Source organism: Desmodus rotundus, chromosome 1, assembly GCF_022682495.2.
Source record: "Desmodus rotundus isolate HL8 chromosome 1, HLdesRot8A.1, whole genome shotgun sequence".
Classification (NCBI taxonomy): Eukaryota; Metazoa; Chordata; class Mammalia; order Chiroptera; family Phyllostomidae; genus Desmodus; species Desmodus rotundus.
The window spans coordinates 10,162,325-10,188,703 of record NC_071387.1 but is presented as its reverse complement, the minus strand read 5'-3'; the positions used below and the strand labels follow the sequence as shown (position 1 = coordinate 10,188,703).

At 40.6% G+C, this 26,379-nt stretch overlaps 3 protein-coding genes across 4 annotated transcripts; 2 read left to right on the top strand and 1 right to left on the bottom strand.

The window, feature by feature from the left end:
- Positions 1–4,615: 4,615 nt before the first annotated feature.
- LOC112306402 (olfactory receptor 1J1) lies at positions 4,616–9,466 on the bottom strand. Of its 2 annotated transcripts, none has more exons than XM_024562342.3 (2): positions 9,378–9,466; positions 4,616–6,091 (listed from the first exon to the last, which is right to left on the bottom strand). In XM_024562342.3, the coding sequence occupies exon 2, from the start codon at positions 5,623–5,625 to the stop codon at positions 4,684–4,686; it is 942 nt and encodes a 313-aa protein (XP_024418110.2). In that variant the 5' UTR covers positions 5,626–6,091; positions 9,378–9,466; the 3' UTR covers positions 4,616–4,683. The 2 variants fall into 2 exon arrangements, with proteins under 2 accessions (XP_024418110.2, XP_053776963.1); XM_053920988.1 differs by having other exon boundaries at positions 4,616–5,648.
- Positions 9,467–19,512: 10,046 nt separating this feature from the next.
- Positions 19,513–20,935, top strand: LOC139440750 (olfactory receptor 1J2). The gene has a single exon (XM_071220777.1). The coding sequence runs from the start codon at positions 19,513–19,515 to the stop codon at positions 20,458–20,460; it is 948 nt and encodes a 315-aa protein (XP_071076878.1). The 3' UTR covers positions 20,461–20,935.
- A 2,685-nt stretch (positions 20,936–23,620) lies between these two features.
- Positions 23,621–25,621, top strand: LOC139440231 (olfactory receptor 1J4-like). Its single transcript, XM_045196962.2, has 2 exons — positions 23,621–23,695; positions 24,119–25,621. Exon 2 carries the CDS (start codon positions 24,135–24,137, stop codon positions 25,092–25,094), a length of 960 nt encoding a protein of 319 aa, XP_045052897.2. The 5' UTR covers positions 23,621–23,695; positions 24,119–24,134; the 3' UTR covers positions 25,095–25,621.
- The last annotated feature ends 758 nt before the right edge of the window (positions 25,622–26,379 follow it).

Here is a 26,379-nt window from a genome sequence, read left to right as displayed (position 1 = left end):
AAACCTCTATATAATGAATTTGCCAAAATGAAATTACATTTGAAATTATAGCCTGTTAACAAATGATTTGACATATTGGAGTCGTGGGGCTTAGCTAATGTGGTGCTTAAATAGAAGTTTACAGACTTAAATGCATATATTTTAAAAATGAGTAAAATCAATGATCTAGTTTTTATTTATGACAGAATAAATGGAACAAACTTGCTTTTTTATAGTAAAAAAATAAAATATATGAGAGAACTGTTTGTAGGCATTCAACAATAGGCAAAGCAGAACTGTGATTCTTAAAAGAAGAAAAATGCATGAAATGTGCTCTAAATTTGCCTGTATTGTTGCCCAGGGATATACTTTATAGATGGTAGCTTTAGATCCCAGTGCTGATTTCTGAAGCGAGAAGGTAGACATTAGATTTTGGGGTTACTCAAGCAGCTGGAATTTGTGTGGTAAGGTTCCTGAGGAGAAAAAGCTGTCCAAAACTCAGAAGTGCACATGGGGTTTAAACATGAATCCTCAGCAAAGGGCAGAGATGGGCAGGCTCCAGCGACCTATCACAGGTTTATCAGAGTGGCTGCTGCAGGAATAGGAGTTCGATGGAGATGTCAGAGGCCATGCGGTGATGGGTATGTCTATTGTTAGAGTCAAAGCAGAGAGAGCACTTTGCATATTCAGGTCTGACCCCAGGAAATCTATTCCCTAGGACTATAAGCATGCCCTAGGGTAAGGGCCAAGTCCAAGAAACTAAGGACAAGCTGAAATAGATTTCTCTGAACAAAGAATAAAACAAAACCTGAAAAGATGAAAAAGGATCTCCCAGTAATTTAACTGACTACCAGAACAAAAGTCAACAAGTAAAACTAAAATATAAATTTACTAAATGCATCATCCAAAATTTCCAGCAAACACTGAAAAATTCTTAAACACATGAAGTAAACAAAAGTGCACCATGTCAAGAAAGGAACAGTCACAAGAAACAGGTTGCAAGAAACCACACATACTGAAATTGACCAAAAAAGATGTGGAGGCAGTTATCCTAAGTGTCTTCATTACAAAAAAAAAAAAAAAAAAAAGGTTATAATGAGTGGGGCAGATGATTCATGTAAAGAAATAAAAACATTTCTCAAATGTGGTTAAAAACATCGACTTATAGAATCAAGAAGTTAAGCAAACTGAAACGAAGATAAATTTAACAAAAAAAATGCAACTAGTCACAGCATAACCAAAGATAAAAAAAAAAACAAAGAAATCACCCAGCAACACGCCAGAGGAAAAGGATACAAAACATCTGGAGGAAGACTGACAAAGAACTGACTGGACAGGGTTAAGTTGGAGTGGGGTGTGGCAGGCTGAGTTGTTCAAGTGCAGGGTAGTTTCTCTCTTTATTTAAATTTTATTTATTTGGTAAGAGTGCATTGAGCTAATCTTAGTTAAAAATTATTCTTTAATTTATATCTGCCTTAATTACTGAGTTCTTGGCAGCTCTCAAATTTAGCACTTGAAGCAAATTTTTCACATGTGCTTCATCTGCCTCACTCTAATCTCACCCTAATTAAGTCAGCAACACTTCTAAAAAAATCAGTTCATTTGTATTTAAGTACTAGAACTAACTCTTAGCCTTCTTCCAAAATAATACAGTGTTGGTGAACTTGGCAAGGTGTTTTAAATTTCCAATGGACTTTAGAAAGGTGTAGGAGCATTTGTTTAGTCCAATGAATGGAGCTGCTACCAGAGGTTAGTGCTCAGTGTCCAGTGCTGAAGAATGGCTTGAAATGCAGAAGACATACTGCTAAACAAAAAATTGCCCTTTTCAAAGTGCTAAGAATAGCACTGACTGGCTTATTTCACAATACTATCTAGGTCCATCCATGCTGTCAGAAAGGGTATGAGTTCCTTCTTTTACAGACATGTCGTATTCCATTATGTAAATGTACCCCATCTTTTTTATCCACCCCATGTACTGATGGGCACTTGGGCTGGTTTCAGATATTGGCTATTTTTGATAATGCTGCTATGAACATAGGGGTGCACTTATTCTTTCTGATTGGTTTTTCAGGATTCTTAGGATATATTCCCCAATACCATATGATCTCACTCGTATGTGGAACCTAAAAAGCAGAATAAACTGAGGAATAAAACAGGACCAGAGGCATGGATACATGGAACAGACTGACAGAGCTCAGAGGAAAGTGGGTGGGGGGACCAGAAGAGATTAGCCAACGAACATAGAAATATACATGCATAGCCTATGGACACGGGCAACAATGTGGTGAAGGCTGGGGCCGGTGGGGGCTGGGTGGAGGGGGACAAAGGTAGGAGAATGGGGACATCTATAATAGTGTTAACAGGAGAAACCTGATTATATTACAGACAGCAAGCCTATTAGCTTGCTGGCAAAGTTTATTAGTGCTAAATTCTAATGGGAGAGCAAAAGCAAGGGTGGCAAGAGCCTGGGGTGGCCAAAGGTTGGGTGACCAGCACCTGGATGGCCAGAGGCTAGAGAGTGAGTTCTTTGTTCTGAGGAATGTGAAAGTTGATATACATGGAGCCATTTTAAAATAGCACAAGAGCAGCCATTTCAGAGAAACTGCCTTGCACATCTTGCTCCTTGAACCCTTGCACTGTTAGGCTGGACCAGATCTTTGGACTGTGCCAAACCTACACTGTCTTACCAACAATTGTTTGTAAAGCCAGCAGGACAGCAGACATCCTGACCACCAGGACCCATGGTTATGGACTCTCTATCTGAAGACAGAATCAGTAATCTGGTATAGCCAAGAGTAGCTTAGCTTATTAGCACCAATAGGGATTCTTCTTCCTTCCATGTAATTATTCCTTTCCTTTTATTATTAAAGCTCCTTACATTCAACCTGTAACAGGGTCACCATTTGGATTTCTGCCTGAATCTGTGCTGCCCAAATTGCAATTCTTTGATCCCAAATAAATGCTTGTTGCTTTTCATTTCAGTGTTTTAATTTTAGGCTGACAGGAATAACCTTGGAAATTGGATGTTATTGTCTACATGGTGGGGCAAAAGTAGGTTTATGGTTATTTGTATGGGAAATAATACAATAATTAATCAATAAGAATACAAAAATATACTGTTTCATGTACTCACAACTGCAAACCTATTGTACTTTTGCCACACCATGTACATTTCAGGAAAATAAGTGGATTTATTTAATAGATTAGGCATAGTGAAGCTCTTGTCTATCTTTCTCCAGAGGGAGCTTGAAAAGATAGAGGAAGCTGCCATCCAGGATCTAAAATACAGGTAGTAGAGAAGAAGGATGAAAACCTGAAATCTTCTTCCCAAATTTTACACCTAGCAAATTCATTCATGACGAAGCTCAAAGGATAGCTCCTCCTCCATATTCCTCTATTTTTGTGTTAAAACTAATTATTCTAAAATGATGTCAACAGGAATGGCAGGGTGAAAACCCTGAAATATACCTACCCTAACAAAAAATAAAATCTGAAAATAAAATATCTAAAAATCCTATTAAAGCTCATTCACTTCCTGAATTTTTCTAAGGACTTAGGAGTGATGAAGTGAATTGTGGGAACTAGGAACACTTGGAGACAAAATATTGGATAAAAAATTCTACATGTTTTTAAATTCATAGAAATACTTACTTGTTCCATCTAAAAGCAAAAAGGTTTCTTTTTACTTTTGAGTGATCGATCCATCACTCATAAAAATCAAACATCTTTATTTTGTGTCTTACAACTCACTTTGGTATCTGGTGTCTATGAAATCTTGGTGCCTCAGTTGGAACTTCCAGTTGAACATCCTAAAACATGCTGCTCCTCTGCCTGGGATCATCGGGATAAGATAGAACTTTGTGATTTGTTCAGATCACCAATCATCATTCTGATTTGTTCAGTCTCAGGTAAAGCAGCACCATCTCTGGGAAGTTTTCACATACTCTCTGCCACTAGGCTGAGCTAATTATACCTTCTCAGGACACAGTGTTCTCCACAAATGATTATAATCCTTGGCTTAATCGCTCTGGGGTCAGATAGCCAAGATTCAAGCCTTCCTTTCACTAACTTCAGTCCTACGTGTTCACCTCTTTGAGCCTCAGTTTTCCCAACATGTCTCTTAGGGCTGCTCTCAGGATTAAAGTAGATGATGTTAATGTATATTAAGCTTTTGACTGGTATCCGAACCAACGGATGTGACATTTATGTTGTTGCTGAATATCTGAATGTGTTAGGGAGAAATAATGTGTGACATGTATCCCTAAAGGACAAGAAAGCAGTGTGTTAATAATTATGTAAGGAGAGTAAAATTTAATATGTTCTCCCTGAAAGTTCTAGAAAGGCTCAGGATCCCTAGATGTATGGGTACCTGGGGAAGGAGAAGCTGTATTAGCACCAAAATAGCAAATTCTTTAAAGATGGAGATGTGAAAAACCAAACACATTTTATAACAACTTAAAAACTGGGAGGACCAGTCCTGACAGCTTCTGTTTAATGATACCAGTCAAAGTGACACAGCATCCTCAGAGTCTTTTACACTCCCCATTATCCGAGAAAAGAGCAAATTAAGTCCTATAAAGCACATCCTGTTTTATTCTTCCCCCTAACAGGTCCAAGAATGTCATCCAAGGTTTGTGAGTGACAGCTGTAAGAAGGAAGACAAGTGAGCTATATTTTTAATAATTTGCATTTACATGGCAAGCATCAGTTGGAAGAATATGTTTTCTTATTCAAAAGTTTTCTCAAGGCCCCTTTCATGTCTTTATTTCTCAGGCTATAAATGAAGGGGTTCAGCATGGGAGTTACCACTGTGTACATCAATGAAGCAATTATGTTGTTATCATTGGAGTTGTTTGACGAAGGAAGAAAATATAGACCAATAATTGCCCCATAATAGAGGGTCACTACTGAGAGATGAGATCCACACGTGGACAAGGCTTTATAGATGTTACTGGTAGAGGGACCCCGGAGGATGCTGACCCCAATATGGCCATAAGAAACCAAGATGCACAAGAATGGAAGCATAATAGCTGTTAATCCCACAGTAAAGATTACCAGTTGGTTGAGGGAAGTGTCTGAGCAGGACAATTTGAGCAGGGCATCAAGGTCACAGAAGAAGTGGGGGATGGTGTGCTCAGCACAGAAGGACAGCCGGGCAAGGAGGAGAGTATGCAAAAGAGCACAAGCACATGCAATGACCCAGGACCCAGCCACCAGCATGACACAAATGCTCTGACTCATGATGGTGGTGTACTGCAGAGGGTGACAGATGGCCACATACCTGTCATAAGCCATTGAAGTGATTAAGAAACTGTCCAGGTCCGCAAAAAATATGAAAAAATACACCTGTGAAATGCAGCCTTCATAGGGGATAGAGAGGTGCTGGATTAGCATGTTCATCAGCATCTTTGGGACAGTGACAGATGAGAAAGAAACATCAGTGAGAGCCAAGTGGCTGAGGAAGAAGTACATGGGCGTGTGCAGGCGGGAGTCCATCCTGATGAGCAGGATGATGAGCAGGTTGCCCAGCACCGTGGTCAGGTACATGCCCAGGAACAGGGTGAAGAACACGCCCTGCTGCCCTGGCCTGATGGGCAGCCCCAGGAGGAGGAACTCGGACACGCTGCTCTGGTTCTTAGGCCTCATACTGGTATACTAACTGGAGAGGACTGGTGGAGAAAGTTGAAGGGAAAACGTGAAGTTCCTCAGAATAAAAAAAAGGACTGCTGTGACATAGCATAAAAGAAGTGTTGTTTTGATTCAGAAAGTATCTTCATCCTTATTGTCTTACATTTGATGTATATTTTGTTGAATGAATGCAGAAAAAGTATAGGATAGAATATACAGCCACTTTCTTTTTTCAGTGTGGTCCTATTCTCTGTAAAGAATAGTACTAACAGTTAATGTTTGTTAAACAGTGTCCTTGTGCACTGTTTTAATAGTTTCCATGCTGTAACTGACTCAACAGTCTTAAATATATGAACGAGGTAGGTGCTGCTACTATTCCCACTGTTGGATGGGAGAGCTGATGCTGACAGTCTCATGGTCACAGCAATCAGAAAAGGAGAGGCTGTGATCTGGACCCAAACATTTCGACTCCAGAGTTTGTCCTCTGGAGACAAAGCAAATTATTTGACATCAGAATCTCATCGGCCTTCACAATTTTGCATGTCATGATCTGTGTCACTCTGTATCCCCTGATTGTATACATTATCCATAATTATTTCTAATTTGTTCATTGGTTGTAGACCCAGAATCTATCACAGACAATTAATACATAGACAGTATAAATTTGTTGATCAAATAAAAGTTGTCACATCCAATTAAATTCATCATGGCAGCTTCTTGAAGAAACTTACATCAGGCCTTATTCAAGATCCCACTTAAGCCTAATACTCCTAGGGCCCATGTTACTTAGTCGTCACATGTCACAATATATCATATCAAAACACTCAACAACACTATATTATTTATGGCATATATATGTGATAAAAGTATAAAATACATAAAAAGTATTAAAAGGTATTAAAAAACTCCGTGATAGTGGTTAACCCTACCGAGAAAGAGCAGGGAAGAAGGAATGGGTGGATGGAACTTCGGCTGTGTCTGTAGCATTCTGGGTTGTTTGTTTTAACTGTCAGAAACGAATGTGGCAACATGCCAATATTTGTTAACTCTAAGTGTGGGTACCTGTGGTCATATATATATTTTAAACACTAAATAATCAAGATATTGCTCTAAATAAAAAAGAAACACTTCTAAGGTCACATTCTCCAGAAATGTTGTTGGGTGAGAAGGGAGAGATGGAGGGCAGAGGGTAAAGCATGTTCAAACGTAGGAGAAATCTGCCCAGGTAAAGGCAATTCATGAAAAATGTTGTCAGTTTAATGCACTGTACAGCTTGGTAATATTTACATCTTTAAAAGAATGACTTCATAATAATCAATGTTAGGAAGGCAGTAAATCTATTTTTTTTCCTATCAATTTCCAACATTCCTTTAATCCTATGCTTTCCTGCCAACAGTTCATAAAAGTTTTACTACTAAAGTTTAATGGAACTACTTTGACCAACCTCTATAGCCAATGGGCAAATTGTCAATCCCAAAGGCCGAATCTTCTGCTCCTAGGCCAGCTGGTCAAGTCTAAGAAAATTATTGTCATAAAGATGCTCTAAGGAAGCACAGAACCCATGCCCTGGAAACTGTCTCCCATTTGAAAAGGGGGCAAGGACTGCTTCTGTTTCATTCCCACCTAAAAATACACTATCCAAGAAAAAGAAGCAGGAGCAAGAAGATAGTGTCCAAAGGTCTCATGACCACTTTGTCAACTGGATTCAGAAGGTAACGGTATACAGCCAACCTGGATCCTCCACCCAGACCTGAGTGAAAGGAAGAGTGTAATCATGAACCAACTTAGTCCAGTAAGTAAAAAGTCAGTCAAGTGACAGCTTTCAATGACTACAGCAAAGCAGCCATGGGCTGGCTCCCAGTAGTATCTGGAACCAGATATCAAATCAGAATATTAATGAATGCTTAATCATGTGAAGATAGTTTGCTACTTATTCATCGAGGCAGAGAAGGCTTTCTGCAGATTCCAGCACCTCAGACTCAAACCTGACCCAACAACCTTCATGGCTTGTGGGAAATGAGTGATGGAACACTATTAAATTTCTTGAGATTCTTCAGATTCTCTGGGTCAGGTTTTCTCAGGGACATGCAGAACTACACCTGTCTAGCGTGACTCCCAGAACATGGAGCCTTCCAGGTGACCCTACCCAAAACACCTCCCTCAATAGTCTGCTAATACTTTAAATTCTTTCATCAAGAGCAAAAAGGCTTTAGATCTCAACTACAGATTCAATTTAAAGGTGAGCATTTCTGGGAGTCGCAGTCCTCTGTTCACCAGTCTCACTGAGGTGGAATGGCTGGAACCGTATATTTGGGGGCCCAGGTTTGGTGGCCAAACAAGGGCAATGACCTCCTGAGGAGGGGTAGGGGTAAAGGGTAGGGGTTACAGGCAGAGTGAAGGCAGAGGCTACAGACACTGAAAGCAAATTTACTCTTTCCAATTTGGCTGAGATGGGCTAGATGAAGTAGGGCAAGAAATAGTCAAATCGTTAATAAAATCTGATTTTGCTCCAGGTGCTTTCCAAGTACTTCTCACTTCTTCCTATAATCTTTCAACATAAGCATTCTAATTCTCATGTTAGGAAGGAGAAAATTGGGACTCAGTGATGAAACTTGTCCAGTGTATGGTGAACCTGGGATTTGATACTAGATCTAACTGGCTTCAAAGATTAAACTCTTCCCACTATACTATGTGATTTTATAGACTATATCCTCAAGTAAGACAGTACTTGTTGCCTGGAAATACTCTAGAATTTTAGTAAATAAATCAGAAAGTTTGAGAATGAATGAAAATCTATGGTTTCAAGATATGTACCTAGATGGCAATATCAAAAATAATAACAACAGTAACAATGTTAATAAAAACAATTCATTAATCTCATATTTACTGTGGAATATAGGCCAACTGCTGTGATATATACTTCATATTAGCCTAACAGGACTACAAAAAAAGGCATTATTTTTATTTAACCAGTTGGAAACTAGGGCTCTCAGAGTATTAGTAATTTGCCTAAAACATTCAGCATGAAAAATATGGACAGGTCATTCAATCCCAGATTTATCTGATTTCAAACCCATGTTTCTAACTACCATGCCACATTTTCTCTAGCAGATCATGATTTGACCAAAAAAAAAAAAAAAAAAAACCCACCTGCTACTCATTAAAGAGAAGAGGGCAGGATTTGTAATTCCCCAAAAGCCTTTGAATAGATGTATTGTCTCAGTCCTTAATCAGATGATCAAAAGTAAATAGAGAAACAAGGATACACCAGCTACTGAATTTGCAAAGACAGCTGCTCATAAAGTGAATTTCTCAAGGCTCCAGGAAAAAAGAAGATCAGACCCTGGTCAATGTTTTTGATGCCTAGTTTCAACCAATAAAGGAGAGGTTAAGGTAACTATTACACACATACATTGGAAATAATATCACATAGTCAATAAAATGAGTTCATGGAAAGCTTATGGTATAATATTTAAAAGGACATAATAGAAAATTATATACAGGCATATTTACAGTTATTTGTGGAAAAAAAAATAGACTTTTTTTTTTAACCTGGAAGGTTATGCTCATAGCTTGGATGCAAACCAGATATTCTGCAAAACTGAAAGAGAACATTTTCCTAGAGAGGAAAGTACAAACTCCAAGGAATTATAAGTATTACATCCACCTAAGTTACTCAAGATGACACAACAACATTGTATAAAGTGCCTTGCACAGATCATAAACACACACACACATTGCTGAGTGGAGCCTATAAGTACTGCCCTCACCTAGCTCAGTAGCGATAAATTCAAATACCGTCACCTCCAAGGTAGGAACTAATATTTCATTTTTTCTCTAAAAAGCTTAGAGATGAGAAAGAAAGAAAAGTTGCAGACTCAACCCTGAAGTGAGGAGGAGGCATGCTCTCTCTTTTAAACCAGATCCAGGCAACAACAGAGGTATCCATTTGTATCTGCCAGGCTGGGAACCCAGGAGACCAAAGGCACAAATTTCTGGTGAGGGACAATTTTGGAGTAACTATTGCATTTCTTTTAACCATTCCCAGTGGAGATGTGCTAGTCAGAGACTAAAGATAGTCAACTCCTTTGGGAATATAAATGAGAACTTTTATACTTCCAGATTCATTTATTTATAAAGAATATTCACTTTTATGTGCTCATTGAACCCTCCCAATAATTCCTGAGGTAGATAGCATTCTCTCCATGTTATTGTGTTTGAGAGTGGCTCAAAAGAAAATGGTCAAATGAGGATTCAAACCCAAACACATTAACTTCAAACCTAAAGTCTAGTTCCACTGCACCATGGAGCCTCCCTGGTAACAGTGGGTTCTGTAGCACATGGACTTCTTCCTTCTCATATTCAGTCTGGAACTGGGAGGATAGGGTACTGATCCCTGGGGGAAAAACACTTATCAAAGAATGGTTGAGTTTCTGTCTCTCAGAAGATTTTTTCTGCCTACAGAAACACCTGAATGCATGCAGGGATATTTTTGACAGTTATGACACATAACAATAGTTGGCACATTCTCGGGTTTCAAGATCTATTCTTTAACCATAACAATGAGTGTGAGAAGCCTTCTGAAACCTACTGCATTAAGACTGGCAAATATAGGGGGAGGAACCAAGATGGCGGCGTAGGTAGACACACTGCGCCTCCTCGCACAACCAGAACTGACAGAGAACCGAACAGCAAAGGGGACTGACACCAAGGAAACAGAAAATAATCATTCATCCAGACTGGTAGGAGGGGCGGAGACGGGCACCGGGGTGGAGAGGACTCGCGTGGCTGTGGCGGGACTGAGACTGGCGGAGTGTGGGACAAATGGCGCAGGCAGTCCGAGCACTAGCAGACCCTGCGGTCCCACATTTGCACAGATAAACCCAGAGGGCCGGTCTCAGAGTGGCGGAGAGTGGGGCAGGCAGAGAGGCGGGTAGCACCCCGCGGCACCACATTCGCCCACAGATAATCCGGACGAACGGCGGGCAGCGAAGCAGACCGCTGCACAACCCAGGGCTCCAGCTCGGGGAAATAAAGCCTCAAACCTCTGATTGAAAGCGCCCCTGGGGGTTGGGGCGGCAGCAGGAGAGACTCCCAGCCTCACAGGAGAGGTTGTTGGAGAGACCCACAGGGGCCTAGAGTGTGCACAGGCCCACTTACTTGGGAACCAGCACCAGAGTGGCCCAGTTTGATTGTGGGTATCAGAGTGGAAGATTGAAATCTGGAGGAGAGTGAGGCGGGCGCCATTGCTCCCACTCGGCCCCTCCCCCACGTACAGCGTCACAGCGCAGCGACCAGCATTACCCCGCCCTGGTGAACACCTAAGGCTCCGCCCCTTAAAGTAACAGATGCACCAAGACAGACAAAAAAAAATGGCCCAAATGACAGAACACTTCAAAGCTCCTGAAAAAATACAACTAAGCGAGGAAGAGATAGCCAACCTATCGGATGCACAGTTCAAAGCACTGGTTATCAATATGCTCACAGACTTGGTTGAATCTATTCGAAAAACAGATGAAAAAATGAAGCCTATGCTAAGAGAAACAAAGGAAAATGTACAAGGAACCAATAGTGATGAGAAGGAAACTGGGACTCAAATCAATGGTATGGACCAGAAGGAAGAAACAAACATCCAACCAGAAAAGAATGAAGAAACAAGAACTTGGAAAAATGAGGAGAGGCTTAGGAACCTCCAGGACACCTTGAAACGTTCCAACATCCGAATTACAGGGGTGCCAGAAGGAGAAGAGGAAGAACAAAAAATTGAAAACTTATTTGAACAAATAATGGAGAACTTCCCCAATCTGGCAAAGGAAATAGACTTCCTGGAAGTCCAGGAAGCTCAGAGAGTCCCAAAGAAACTGGACCCAAGGAGGAACACAACAAGGCACATCATAATTACATTACCCAAGATTAAATGCAAGGACCTACATCCAAGATTACTGTATCCAGCAAAGCTATCATTTGGAATGGAAGGGAAGATGGAGTGCTTCTCAGATAAGGTCAAGTTAAGGAAGCTCATCATCACCAAGCCCTTATTGTATGAAATGTTGAAGGGAGTTACCTAAGAAAAAGAAGATCAAAAATAGGAACAGTAAAAATGACAGCAAACTCACAGTTATTAACGACCACACATAAAACAAAAACGAGAGCAAACTAGGCAAACAACTAGAACATGAGGGTTGTCAATAAGGGAGTGGGAGGGGGAGAGGGGGGTAGGGGTGCAGAGAATAAGTAGCATGGATGATAGGTGGAAAATAGACAGGGGGAGGGTAGGAATGGTGTAGGAGGTGTAGAAGCCAAAGAGCTTGTGGGTATGACCCATGGACATGAACTATGCGGGGGGGAATGTGGGAGGGAGGGGGGTGGGCAGGATGGAGTGGAGTGGGGGGGGAAATGGGACAACTGTAATAGCATAATCAATAAATATATTTTAAAAAATAATAATAATAAAATAAAATCTAAAAAAAAAAAAAAAGACTGGCAAATATAGAGAAGAGTTACAGAATCAAGGGGAGGAAGCAGCATTTTATTAATTGTTTTTCAATTCATTCATGCATAAAAATAGTGTGTACCTACTCTATAGGAAGAATTTTGTGAGAATTGCGAGTATATATGTGAAAACACAGGGTTGTTTTTTTTTTTTTCTCTCAAAGAGCCCAATCTAGAGAGCAGGACAGACAAAACAGTGTGTGTCAAATGCTATAATGAAGTCAGTAATGAGTGCTGAGTGCTATGGGAGCACAGAGGAAACTATCAAATCCAAACATTAGGGATCAAGCAGGTAGGCCTGTAAGATGTTATACATAAGCAGAATCACAAGACAACCAAAACAAATAGAAGGTGACATGGACAGTGTAGAGAAGAAACACTTGGAAGGGGAAAAAAAGAGAAGAATAGAAAAAGACCTAGAAAAGACAAAAGATAATAAATTTGGAAAACTATTATCAGAAAAGTTAAAATGGCTAAAATGTTCACTGCAACAAGGGAAGAGGTTCAGGATGAAGTCAGAGAAATTAGCAGGAAAGAATCACACAGAACCTTGGAAGCCACTTTAAACAATCTGTACTTTATCCAAAAGGAAAGGGAGAGCCAAAAAAGGATTTGATCAGAATAGTGACATGACACAGACTCTGGCCCAAGGGGTCCATGTGTTGCGGCTGTGATGAACAAATTCACATGGACTACAGAAGTCCTGTGGAGAAAAAGGGATGGCATGGCCACTCTCTAAGTGAGAGAGAGGGCCCAGACCCCTGCCTGGACAAGCTTTTATTGTTTTTCTGGGTACATTACATCAAGGATGGTCCTCATTTACTACGCACAGGTTCACTTTAGGTGGCTACCTTTTACAGAAAACAAAGGAGAGGATGTTGCTAATTACATCAAAGAAGAAGAAGATTTGCAAATGCAAAGGGAAAAGTGGTTGAACTGGTTACACTCCATACTTAGGAGGTTTAGCTCAGATTTTAGGAAGTTACTTTAAAGATATGCAGTAAGCATTTGCTGCCTCAAATCAGGGTGAGGGAGTTTTAGCAAAAGCAAGTCTCATAGTAGCCTAGGTACAATGCAGGCTTGATTCCCCATGGGAAAACCTACCTGTGAATGTGGGTCCTGTGTGCCGACCTTGCTCCCCATCAGTTTTATGAATCAGGGGCTGGGCTACATTTCCCACTGCCACATGGGACGGTCCCCTATAGTGACAGTATCATGTTAAAAACTATCACTACAGGTGAAGAAGGGATGATAAACATGTGTTTGCAGTGGATGGAGGGAATACTGGCAAGGCAAGGATGGAGGCATGAATGCAAAACCAGAAGCAAGGAGACTAGTTAGGAAGTAGTCACAGCCATCTAGGTAAGAGATTAAGGAAGTATATCTAAGAGAGATAGTGGAGTTGGAGAGAACTATATGTATTTAAGTTTCCATCAGAGTCAGAATCTAAAAGATGTCATAGGTAATTTTGATGTGAGCTAATTTTGGTCAGACTATACAAAATGAGGGGGGAAAAGGATCTAAAAAAGCTCTCTTTAAATGTATGGCTTGGACAGCTGAGTGCATGGTCGTGCTATTTACTGTTAGGGAACATAGAAGGAGAAAGAGATCTGAAAAGTTTTTAACACTGAGCATGAAAGACCAATGGGTCATTTGTAAGAAAAAAATTCAGGAAGCAGATGGATATATTTTGGATAGAGATAGAAATTCATGGATCACCAACACAGGAAGGAATGAGATTTCCTAAAAAGAAAGAAGATTAGAAAAGTTGAGAAAAGAAGACAAGAATGAAGTGGAGAGAGAAGGGAAGGAAAAAGAGAACAAGGTTGAGGACAGACTATAGAGAGCATTGACAATTAAAGAAATGGCAGAGAAAGAGTGTCCAAAAAAAGACATCAAAGAACAATCAGAGACATGGAAGAAAAATATGAAAATGTGGGACCATGGAAACTAAGAGAAGAGATGTTTAAGTGTTAAAGGAAAAAACACCCACTAGATTTAGTAAAGAGGATTTGTGTATGATGTGACCACTAGTAATCTCAGGAAGTGGTGGGAATAGAATCCAGATTAGAGTGGACTGGGGAAGAAATGGAAAGTAAGGGAGCGCAGAAGGTGGCTAATTGAAATGACCCAACATTGAAGCTTTGCTACATGGGTGAGGTGAAAGGCCATGTGGTAAAGACTCAGGCAAATTGGTGAGAGAGTGATAAGCCATGAACTCCATCCTGAAGGGGTCATAGTGAAGACAAAACAAACATGGGAGGAAGTGAACAGGATCAGAGACTGAACAGATTTATAAGGCCAAAGAATCTGTACAATGGTAGAGTAAAAAGAAGCAAAAATGGAGTGTTTAAATTTAATGTTTTATAGATAAAGCAGTTCTAGTCTTCATAATATGGCCATGGGATGAGATGGCAGAAGTGCAACAGAAATCAAGGCCATTGAAGAGGAGATCAAAGAGTAAGTATGTCACAATGTTGAATGGTTCATTCACACAAATGCTGATGGCACCCAAGTTGACTTGTAGGGGAAAAGTAAACTGATCTAGGTGCCAAAATCTGTAGCAAAATAGAAGTAATTCGAGTTTGGTAGTTGGTGTTGTAGGCTTTGACATGTGTCAGTTTCTACTTTTTGCCCAGTACTGAAAAAGCTTTATGAAGAAAGATGTCTAATTACAGCATAATTTATAGTAATCAGTTACAGTCTAGTTTCTGTCAATAAGGGAAGTGTTAAGGCAACTATAGTATACACACTGGAATTTTAATAATCATTAAAATTGTGTTTATGAAAAGTTTATGATATAATTTTTGAGAGAAGATAATAGGAAATTGTATAGAGGCATGTTTACAACCATTTGCAAAACTGCAGATTATCATTATATTTAAATCTGAAAGCATGTGCTACAAAATGTTAACAGAAGTGGTATTTTGTTTTTGGGAGTAGAAGCATTTATTTATTTTAAAAATATTTTTCCACCATAACATGTATATAACCATGCATTTTTTTTCATAGGTAATAAAAAGATTAGTAGTCTTGTGAACTGTCACTAAATCTCTTGGGAAAGAGAGTGGTCCAGGACGAAAAAAGCCCAAAGACTGACAAACTTAAAGAGGAAGCCAGCCACCCCTAGTAGGCACCATTGCTGTGCCTAATTGTTCTTATCCTCACACCCCATCTACTCACATCAAGGCAGAAACCTTTCAAGCACAAGTTCCTGGTGCCTCAGAGAATAGTCCCTCTCCTCAAAATAACTGCAGCCTACAAGCAAATGCTTATTGCCACTAGCATTTGTTTATATCCAACTGTTGAATGGGGCCTTGGCTTTTCTAAATATATGCAGAAAGAAAAGAAAGCAAGATTTTTGTTTCATTTATCCTTAATTTTTTACCCCTTAGTATTGGGCACATAGATTTTCACTTAAAGATGCTTACTGAATCACAGTGAAGCTAGGAATGTTTTTTCCTAACAAACAGTCAATAATAGGTCATCATTATTACATTATAGAAGATTGATTAGCTTACATTTCTCTACAAGTCAATTGTGAAACAAGAATTAAGGACAAGTTGTTTATTTGGGGGACTGAAAGAAACAGCAAGGAGAAAGTGGGAAAGTATGATAAGGAAAGTAAGGCTATAAGTAAAGGACATTATCAACAAAAGGATCACCCAAGCAGCCGAGGCTAACACCACAGGGCAACACTAGAATCCCACCTGCCTCAAATCTGTCCACTCTTAGGGTGAGTGAGCTAAGGCATTTATGAGCATCTCCTCTCTGTATTTAACAGACTGCTGGGGGTGGTCATAGAGGGTGAAGAGTATTTCTGGCACTTCTGGCCAGCTGAATGCATAGGCAAATTGAGCTCCACTGGCCAGAGAAAGTCCTCAAAGAAATAAAAATACTGGTCATTGAAGTTCTAGCCAGAATGTACTGGAATGGCAAGATAAACAGTGTTAAGTGGGGAATTTGCCTCCTGCGCTATTCAGATCCTCCCATGTCTTGCTATAGATTCTTGGAGATGGTGGCCACAGGTGTGAACTGAGGCACCAGCTGCCCCTAATAGGCACCATTGCAACATAGACATCAAAGAAACATAGGTAGATGACATGAGGGTTCAGGCTAGTTGATTCTGAAATTTGCTTTGGCTCTATCTACTAAGGCTTAATGCCAAATTTGCTGTTGGGTCTACCCAACCTTACGACTTCTTGTGCCTGGCAATAATTTGCTCCAGTCACTTGATGTCCCATGGTTGGGCACTCAGTCTCCTCTACATCCCAGAAGCTTTGCCAGCAGCTCCTGAATCCAGCTGAGCACTTCATTGTAACTTTTCTAATAGAGTCTCTCAGAGGTTCCTTGTGGTGCCATTATACACCATGGATATTTCCAACACTGTGGGTTCTGCCAATTTAGACGATCCAGTTAGTAAGGTCCCTTGTACACAGTTTGAACCAGCTGCAAAGCCCTACTTAAAACTGACAATCTATCAAGTAATTTGGCAAACTGGGCAGATCAGTATTCCAGGTGTGGTGTGTACTATGTCTCCAAAATCAGAACAGGCCTACGAAGTGCTCTGAAAGAACAACAACTTGTCCTTTGCTTTCTGGTTAGAATCCTGCCTCTCATCTATCCCACTGTAAGCTCTTCTGTGTCTATGCCACGTGGCCTGCCACAGGTGTTTCCTTTGACATTAAGCATGTCAGACCTTAATCCAACGTGTCTCCATCCTGATTCATTATCTACTTTGTCCAAACACACCACACGCACCTTGGTCTGTGCATTGCAATCTGCTCCTGTCTGTACTGCTTGCTTGCATAGCTTCCTGTATCCAGTATGTGAGCTCCCTAAATCCTGTATCAAAGTCTCTCTTTCTGTTTGACTTACCTAACTAGCTCCTCCACTCTCCAGGTTTTCCTCTCTAGGGAGCCAAGTGTCTGGGGTGTTCTTCCCAGGGAATAGAGAGCTGATAGCCAATCTAGCTCATGGCCCACTTTGAGCTTGCTAAACTGCTCCCGGCCAGTATTCCGGGAATTTTTATCTCTGGCTTTTGCCTAGAATGCTGTTGGACTTCAACATTTCTGAGCTGACAGAGTCTCCCAAGTCCTCTGCTCTGAGGTACATACCTGTGGCAAAGTACAGTTATCACAGCTAGAAAGAAGTTGTGCAGATAGAACCTTTACTTTATCTACCACCCCTTAAACTCCAACATCAAAAAGGAAAAAATAAACACCAAAAGAGAAGTATGTCAAGCTATAAATACTTTAATTTTTTTTAATTTACTGATTTTAGAGAGAGAGAGAGAATGCATGTGTGAGAAAAACTCTGATGCATTGTATCACTTATTGATGCATGCATTGGTTGATTCCTGTATGTGCCCTGCTGGGGATCGAATGCACAACCTTGGCACATCGGGATGACATGCTCACCAACTGGGCTACCGACCAGGGCTATAAATACTTCTTTCTTTATCTTATATATCTCACCACTAAAAATCACTGACAATAAATTATCATTTTCTTCAAAAGGTCAATTTCAAAGAACACAAAGCTTTTCAATTTTGAGTCAATTGTTTTGGATTGTATGTGTCAACTTTTTTCTTATTTGCAAGTTTGCTTTCTTTGTGCGTTATTTTTTGCCTATTTTTCTTCCTTTCTTCCCTCCCTCCTCCCTTCCTTCATTTTCCCTTCTTTTCTTTGTCCCTTGAAAACTATTTTTATTTGATGCAACAAAACCTAAATTTGTCAAGAAAACAAAACCTAAAACACCCAAAAAAGGTGATTATCCCTGTCTCTTTCCACTTTGCATTTAATAATGATCATTAGAGAGAAAAAACACAAAATCATTTCCTTTAGGTTAGCTGGTGGGTAAGAGATCCCTTTGAGTGGGATATGGTTCTACCTAAACTCTCAGAGGCCGTTCAGTCATTTGGCTTTCTGTTTGGACCTGGTTAGAGCCACTCCTTCCTTTGTTAACCTCCCTGGAGTTTAACCTATGCCAGAGAGCATGCTTCAGGCTGGGAAAGCAGAGCCCGGGACTGAAGGGGGGACTGAGGGTGTCCTGAGAGCCTTCGTAACTGTGGGCCCATTCCCTAAGGTTCCCAGCACAAACATCCCTCCCACAGGACATGTTTTCTAAAGGAATCAAGGGTAAAATTGGACAATTAATCCAAGCTGATGGATGTCTTTAACAGGAAATTACAAGTTCTTCTCCCTTACCCCATAGGGTTCTCTCCTTGGCTAGTTATACTCTTCAATTCATAGCTCTGAGACTGGTAGACAGCAGTGTGAGTCTGAGCCTTGTAGCTTTTCTTTTTGATGCCCAAGACTGTCTAGGACCTTGGAAGCTGATATTAAGATCTCCTAAAGAGAATCTCCAGACACACCCACCAAACACTGGATCATAAATACAGGTAAGGTCAGTATTATGAATGGAATGGGTATTTTTTTTCTCAGCAATATGTGAGTTTATATATGGGTGTAGAAGAGGAAGAATTAGAAAGCTGAATTTGGCATGGAAGAGGAAAAGAATGAGAAAGACAGTGAGAGAGAAAAGAGGAGAAAGGGGAAGAGACACGGAGTAACAGGAGAATGAAGACATACAGGCAGAGAGAGTGAGTAGAAGGCAGGAGAAAATGAGAGAGAAAGTGAAGGGATAGACAGGAAGAGAGAGAAGTAAAAAGAAAGATGACCCAAGACATAAAGACAGATACAGGGAGGCAGTCTTTCAGAAAGAATTTCCACTTGCTTTGGATTCTGACATAGAAAACCAGATCTGGACAACCCGTAAATTTAAGCATTTTGTTTAACCACTTAAACAAAATTGTTTAAGTGGTTAAGCCACGAGTTTAAGGAAGAACTCACACTTTCAAACTCCCTCCCTCACTGAAGTTGGGAGAATGAATTACAACAATTCAGAGTTTCTTAGAGATCTTTTACTGAATCAAAATAAGTAAAAATGTATGTATATTAATGAGTTTTCTTTAAGGAATACAATATTATTCTTCGCATCCTTTTTATTTAAAAATTTGCCTCTCATCAGAAATTTAACAATGGGTACAGAAGTTTAATTTTCTAAAGGTCTCTATGCCATGGTTGATGGTTCAGAGTACTCCCCACAGGGCATCCTTGGTGCAATAACATGGCTGAGGCATCATATTCTGTAGTCTGGTCCTCAGTGCCACAGATGCACACATTCTATTTTGTCGCTGAACCAAGAAAAGCTGCCTCACACTAACGTACCTCATTGACAATTTTTCTCATTCCCTTATTGACAACATGTAATAAACATATGAGAAATAAGTTTCCCAGTTTCTGAAATAAAACATATATATATATATTTCATATGACAGCTAAGAATAATTACTACAGAGTCCTTAATAGTTTTCAACCATTCTTCATCCCCAGCAGACAGAGGAGGACCATGAGGAGGGACAACCAGAGCAGCGTGTCCAAGTTCCTCCTCCTGGGACTGCCCATCTTGCCAGAGCACCAGGGTGTGTTCTTTGCCCTGTTCCTGGGCATGTACCTGACCACGGTGCTGGGCAACCTGCTCATCATCCTGCTCATCAGGCTGGACACTCATCTGCACACGCCCATGTACTTCTTCCTCAGCCACTTGGCCCTCACTGATGTCTCCTTTTCATCTGTTACTGTCCCTAAGATGCTCACGGACATGCACACTAAGTACAAATCCATCCCCTATGCAGGGTGTATTTCACAGATGTATTTTTTCATATTTTTTACTGACCTGGACAGCTTCCTTATTACATCAATGGCTTATGACCGATATGTTGCCATCTGTCACCCTCTGCACTACACCACCATCATGAAGGAAGAGCTATGTGCCTTACTAGTGGCTGTGTCCTGGATCCTGTCCTGCGCCAGTGCCCTGTCCCACACCCTTCTCCTGGCCCAGCTGTCTTTCTGTGCAAACACCATTCCCCATTTCTTCTGTGACCTTGGTGCCCTGCTCAAGCTCTCCTGCTCAGACACCTTTCTCAATGAGTTGGTCATGTTCACGGTAGGAGTGGTGGTCATTACCTTGCCATTTATATGTATCCTGGTATCTTATGGCTACATTGCGGCCACCATCTTGAGGGTTCCTTCAGCCAAGGGGGTCTGTAAAGCACTTTCCACATGTGGATCCCACCTGTCTGTGGTGTCCTTGTATTATGGAGCAATATTCGGGCAGTACCTCTTCCCAACATTAGGCAATTTCATTGACAAGGACATCATTGTGGCCCTCATGTACACAGTGGTCACACCCATGCTGAACCCCTTTATCTATAGCCTTAGGAATAGGGACATGAAACAGGCTTTTGGGAAACTTTTCAGTAAAGTAACATTTTTCTGTCAGCAATATCTGTGATGTTTATTTCAATCATAACCTCATCTTTGTTGATCTCACATATTTGATTTTCCATTTGAATATGTCTGAAAATTTTAAGGTCTCTTGAGACATAAGCCCTAAGACAACTGAAGGTATGTTGGATGTAGTCAGTAAATATCTGTTGACCAGAACTTCATTCTCTTGTTAATGACACTCTCCTTTATGACTAACTTTTGATTAGCAAATGTTAAATTAATTTTCTTATTTCTGCATTTGGGGGCATAAATGATACAATAATATACAGTTTGGTTGTCCTTTATTTGAGAAGATTTTTGAAAACTCTTACATTTTGGAACTATAATCTTAGGCTTTAACACACCCAGAATATTAAAAATTAGCCATACTATTTCACTACACAATCTTATACAGACTAAATGGGTTTTTCTTTTCATTGTTTTTTGGGGGTCTATAGAAATCAAAGAATCCAAACTAATTGTCACTTAAATAAGAGGAAATGTATTACTCTCTGCCCATGGTATAGAACATTACAACTGTGATGAGGAAGGTCCCTGTAGGAGACCAAGACCAGCCACGGCCAGGTCCCCTCTTTGCCAACACTGTGGCTGACATTGCTCGGGCCCCCACACCATCATTAGTGTAAGCACATTTCATGCTGTCATCCTCTGTACGTACAAAGGATGGAGCAATAGTACGTTTGCAGTTGTTAGTGTGGAAAACAACACAATAATAAATAGTAACACAAGAATAAATTCTGTGTTTTGTGTACTCAGAACAGTAAACATACTTTTGCCCCACCGTGTACAACCACATTATAGTGCACAGTCTCTGAACATGTCACTACTTTCCAACAAATGCCACTCCAGTTCCAGCCCTGACTGTACCCTTCATCCTGACTTGCCAAATGAAGAATGAAAGCAAAGCTTCTCAAGCTTTCATGTGCACAAGAATTCCTGGAGAGTTTGTTAAAACAAAGGTTCCCCGAATCTACCGCCACAAATTCTGAACCTTCAGTAGTTCTGGGATGGGGCCCCTGAATTTGCACATGATGCCCCCACATGATGCTGATGCTGTGGCTATGTGAGCTGCGACTTGAAGAGCCCTGGTGGAAAGAATTAAATTGTGGGGGTTCTGGGATGCACATTCATAACACCTTACATGACATCTGGGAGTGGGGAGAGTGAAACAACGGAATGCTTACATTATTTTAGTAGTAAATCTGTAGTTCATGTTGATATTTTCAGATTGATTCTGGCTGCAGTAAATTTCTTTTGTCGATCTCTAATATCAGAAGTTCTTTCCTGAACTACCAGGTTTTCTTTTGTCTTTCACATGTAGTATAGATATATGAGATACTACATAACGTGCTTCGTATCGTCACACCAGACTATATGTTCAATGCGAAAGAAGCCAAAGTTTTGGAAAAAATCACATCTTATATCCATTGGTAGCTTTTTTGTTTTCATGAAGCTTTGTGGGATTTCAGTACGACTTGTAATGTTGCTAATGTCACTCAAAAACATCCTTTAATATTTTAACTAACAATTATTTCACACATGATGCACAATAAAATGTACATTTGTTATAGAGCACTACTTGATTTCAGAGTATCTGTATACCCACAAAGGGACACTGGAGTTCTTGACAAGGCACTGAACAATTCTGTTATATGATGTCATTCGGGTCTAGAAGTCCTCACTTGACTTGCCACGCTTCTTGACACAGCCCACAAGATAGCATCTGTCTTGAATCCCACCCATGTGGTTGTTATTATGGGGTTTAGGTTTTTACCCCAGTCTTTTCATCTCTTTTTTGTGTCTGCCCTATGCAAAATGCAATATGGTTACCCAACTTTACACATAAATCCAAGGCTTACTAGGACATAATAAGCAAGTAGAGTGACATTTAAGGCTGTGGTGATGCCCAAACTCTAGTCTGAGGTGTGAACTTGGAAATCAAAACATTTGAAAGAATCTGATATTTGATATGTGTCAAATATTAAATAGCAATGTTGCCTTATTCATTTCATTCCATAGACTTAAACTTAGGCTACAAGTAAATGGAAACAGTCTGCTTTGTGGCCTGTCTTTCCACAGGGTTCCACTTGGGCTTGTGTTCTTCACGTACTTCCGTGGGCATTTTCGAAATTAGGCTCTTTTCTCTTCAAAGGAGCAAGACACAGGCACCAAGAAACTAAGACAATGGAGCCCATTAAAAAGGATGTCTTTGGTGATATTGAAATAGCCTAGATCAGACAACTAACAAAAGAGAAGACTTTAAGGTTTAGTACAATCTTTAATAGAGTTTCACAGTAAATCTTTGTTAATTCAATAAAAAAATGACTAAAATTAACATTTTAAGTAGATCGATATATTGATACTGTATGTAATCTATGTATTGATATGCATAGAAGCAGAAATGCAAATATTATAAGTTATAGAAAAAGAAAGCTATAACATACTGTTTAAATAAATCCCATTTATGTAAATAAAATTTTATTAATAAAAACCATTCTAGAAGGACAAAAAATGAACAATGGAAGGCTGAGTACTTTATTCTTTGTTTTCATGTTTACATGTTTGGAGTTCCATCATGACGCAGAATTCATTTTATAAGCAGCAAACAAAAAAGGAGTATTCACTGGGGAGAGAAACCCCTCTTCACACCCCAAGTTATGAGCTAACCAGGAGAAACACAAATCTGGCAGGGAAGGGCAGGAAGGAGGTCTTTCCACATCTTCTTTTGGGCTCACACTTGCAGGGCATCCACCCTAATGTTCTTTCTAAGGATGGTGTTTCCTCAAAGTCTACCCAGCTGTCTCAGAATTACTTGGAGCCCTGACCTCCTGAATGAGCATTTCTGGAAGTAGAGCATCTTTAACAAGTTCCCAGGTGATTTTACTGAACATCGAAGTTTAGGGACCACTGCCCTAGGGCATCTGTCCTGGAGGGAGTAAAATGACAATTGAGCAATTAATACTTGTTTAATGCAGGTCTCTAACCAAGAGCCAGTTGCTTTGTCCCTTGGGTCCTTTCCCTGGTGGGTGGAGAGGAGTCTTCCCATCTCCATTGGTGAATTGAGGAGAGTGAACTCCAGGCCTGTGCTGTTTCCCTCTGATGTCAGTGAGAGGCTTAAGACCCAGAAATCCGGTTCCTGGGTGTCCCACAGAGAAGCTGAGAGACTAGTCCCTTCTCCAGGAGGCTAGATGACTTCAGCATAACATTCAGAGCAGAACTGGGTCCTTTGTCAAGAGCAGGTGCGTGCATGCCTGCGTGTGTGGGTGTACACAGGTGCTCATCACTTCTCTGTGCTCTTTCTGAAGTCATTTCTTATTACTACTTCCTAAAGACAGGGATACCACAATCACTTCTGGCCAGCAACTCCCACACCTTTAACACTGAGCCTTGGGGAAATGAGAAGTAGAGCCAGCTGCCTGCTCGATGATGTCCTGCCTGTAATCCCTAGTATAGTCCCATACCTTCCTCAAAGGCATCAAACCTTGGGCCTAGGAAATATCTACAACCTCAGTTACATTTGCCTGAGTTCCACTGAAGACAGAGTTTCTTCACTAGAGGACTTTGCATTTTATATTTAATGGAATCAATGTCACTTAATACAGGACATCTCCCAGGATCAACATTTGTTGATTATACTTTTCTCACTGTCCTCTCACCCCCAGCTGACAGAGGAGGACCATGACGAGTGACAACCAGAGCAGCGTGTCCGAGTTCCTCCTCCTGGGGCTGCCCATCCGGCCAGAGTACCAGGGTGTGTTCTTCGCCCTGTTCCTGGGCATGTACTTGACCACGGTGCTGGGCAACCTGCTCATCATCCTGCTCATCAGGCTGGATGCTCGTCTGCACACGCCCATGTACTTCTTCCTCAGCCACTTGGCCTTCACTGATATATCTTTCTCATCTGTCACTGTCCCTAAGATGTTAATGAGCATGCAAACTCAGGATCAATCCATCCCCTATGCAGAGTGCATAGCACAGATGTATTTTTTCATATTTTTTACTGACCTGGACAGCTTCCTTCTTACCTCAATGGCATATGACAAGTACGTGGCCATCTGTCACCCCCTCCACTATATGACCATCATGAGAGAGGCACTCTGTACCTTACTAGTGGCTGTGTCCTGGATCCTGTCCTGTGCCAGTGCCCTGTCCCACACCCTTCTCCTGGCCCAGCTGTCCTTCTGTGCTGTCAACACCATCCACCATTTCTTCTGTGACCTTGGTGCCCTGCTCAAGCTCTCCTGCTCAGACACATCCCTCAATGAGCTGGTCATTTTCACAGTAGGAGTGGCTGTCATTACTCTCCCACTAATATGCATCTTGATCTCTTATGTCTGCATTGGGGCCACCATTCTGAAGGTTCCATCTACCAAGAGCATCTGCAAAGCCTTGTCCACATGTGGCTCTCACCTCTCAGTGGTATCTCTTTATTATGGAACAATTATTTGGCTCTATTTTTTCCCCTCATCCAGCACCTCCAGTAACAAAAACGTAATTGGCTCTGTGATGTACACAGTGGTCACTCCGTTGCTGAACCCTTTCATTTATAGCCTAAGGAACAGGGACATGAAGGGGGCCCTGGAAAAACTCCTCAATAGGCAACAGTTTCGTCTCAACAACATTTGCTCATCTCTATAACAGACACATTTATCCCCAGATGCCAGCCCCCCAATCTTGAGTCCCTCATAGAATAAGTGCTCAGTAAATTATTGATAAGTTGGATTACATTCTGTTACAGGTATTCTCTCTTTTCCTTGCAATTCTTTAGCATAAATCATGAGATTTAACTTAATATTATTGATCACTAATCTTGTCCATTACAGTGAGAAACTGATAACTAGTAGAATTTATGTCTTTCTTCTCCTCTTATTTCCTGGGAATTTATCGGTTATTTTAAAAACAGGTTTACTGAAGTAAAATTGACATACAAACATTGTATATATTTATAGTGTACGACTTGATGCTTTGGTATGTATACATTGTGAAATAATCACAATTAAGTGAATTAATGTATCTATCACCTCCACATAGATATCCTTTCATTTTACTGCTGTGTGTGTGATGAGAAGACCTAACTTAAGATCCACCCTCTTAGCAAATAAAAGCGTGCAACACCGCATTGTTGACCATGGTCATCGCGCTGCACATCGGACCTCAGGAACTACTCGTCCTGCGTGCCTGAAAGTGTACATTGTACTAAGTGAAATAAGTCAGACTCAAAAAAGATAAATACTGCATGATCTCATTTATATGTGGAATCAAAACCAGTCAAAATCATAGAAGCAGAGAATAGAATGATGGTTTCCAGGGGTTGGGGATAGGGGAAGTTGAGTAATGTTGGGAATTTATTAGTTTTGTGAACTGTTGGAAGATACTGGCTAATAGGGCTCCCTTGGCATATAAAAGGTTGCAGAATTGGGATTTTATAAATTATCTCCTTTCCTTTCCTCACCTCCCATTCAGTGCTCTTTCTGTATTTTTTGTTGTTGGTGGTGATGATGGTGGGGCAGGAAAAGAAACTGCATAGCTCCCTTTGTAGCTCCAGGAAAATACCCACAGTTATGAGTTTAGCTGTTCCACGTGTCAATCTCTTCAATTATCTGTCTCTTCGAAAAATCATTTCCACTCAGCTTAGTGACCCCAAGTTTGTATTATGAGCCCAAGTAATCTAACTTCATTGTCATCCAGTGAAGGACCACATAGTTCTCTTCAGGCTGTATTTAGTTAAGAATAAACAGGATCACAAGTACTTGTGAGATTCAGCACCATGTAGCTATAAGAGAGAAGTATTTGGGAAAGACAGATCCCAACTGCAAACTGTATCTATCACAATGTGTGGCCTCAGGCAACTTACTTAACTCCCCTGACGATCAATTTCTTCTTCTGGGTAAATTGAGAAACTATTCAGACATCTAATATATTT

Excerpts from the sequence above, each read along its gene's own strand:
- LOC112306402 (XM_024562342.3), bottom strand. The coding sequence starts at position 5,625 with ATGAGGCCTAAGAACCAGAGCAGCGTGTCCGAGTTCCTCCTCCTGGGG.
- LOC139440750 (XM_071220777.1), top strand. The coding sequence starts at position 19,513 with ATGAGGAGGGACAACCAGAGCAGCGTGTCCAAGTTCCTCCTCCTGGGA.
- LOC139440231 (XM_045196962.2), top strand. The coding sequence starts at position 24,135 with ATGACGAGTGACAACCAGAGCAGCGTGTCCGAGTTCCTCCTCCTGGGG.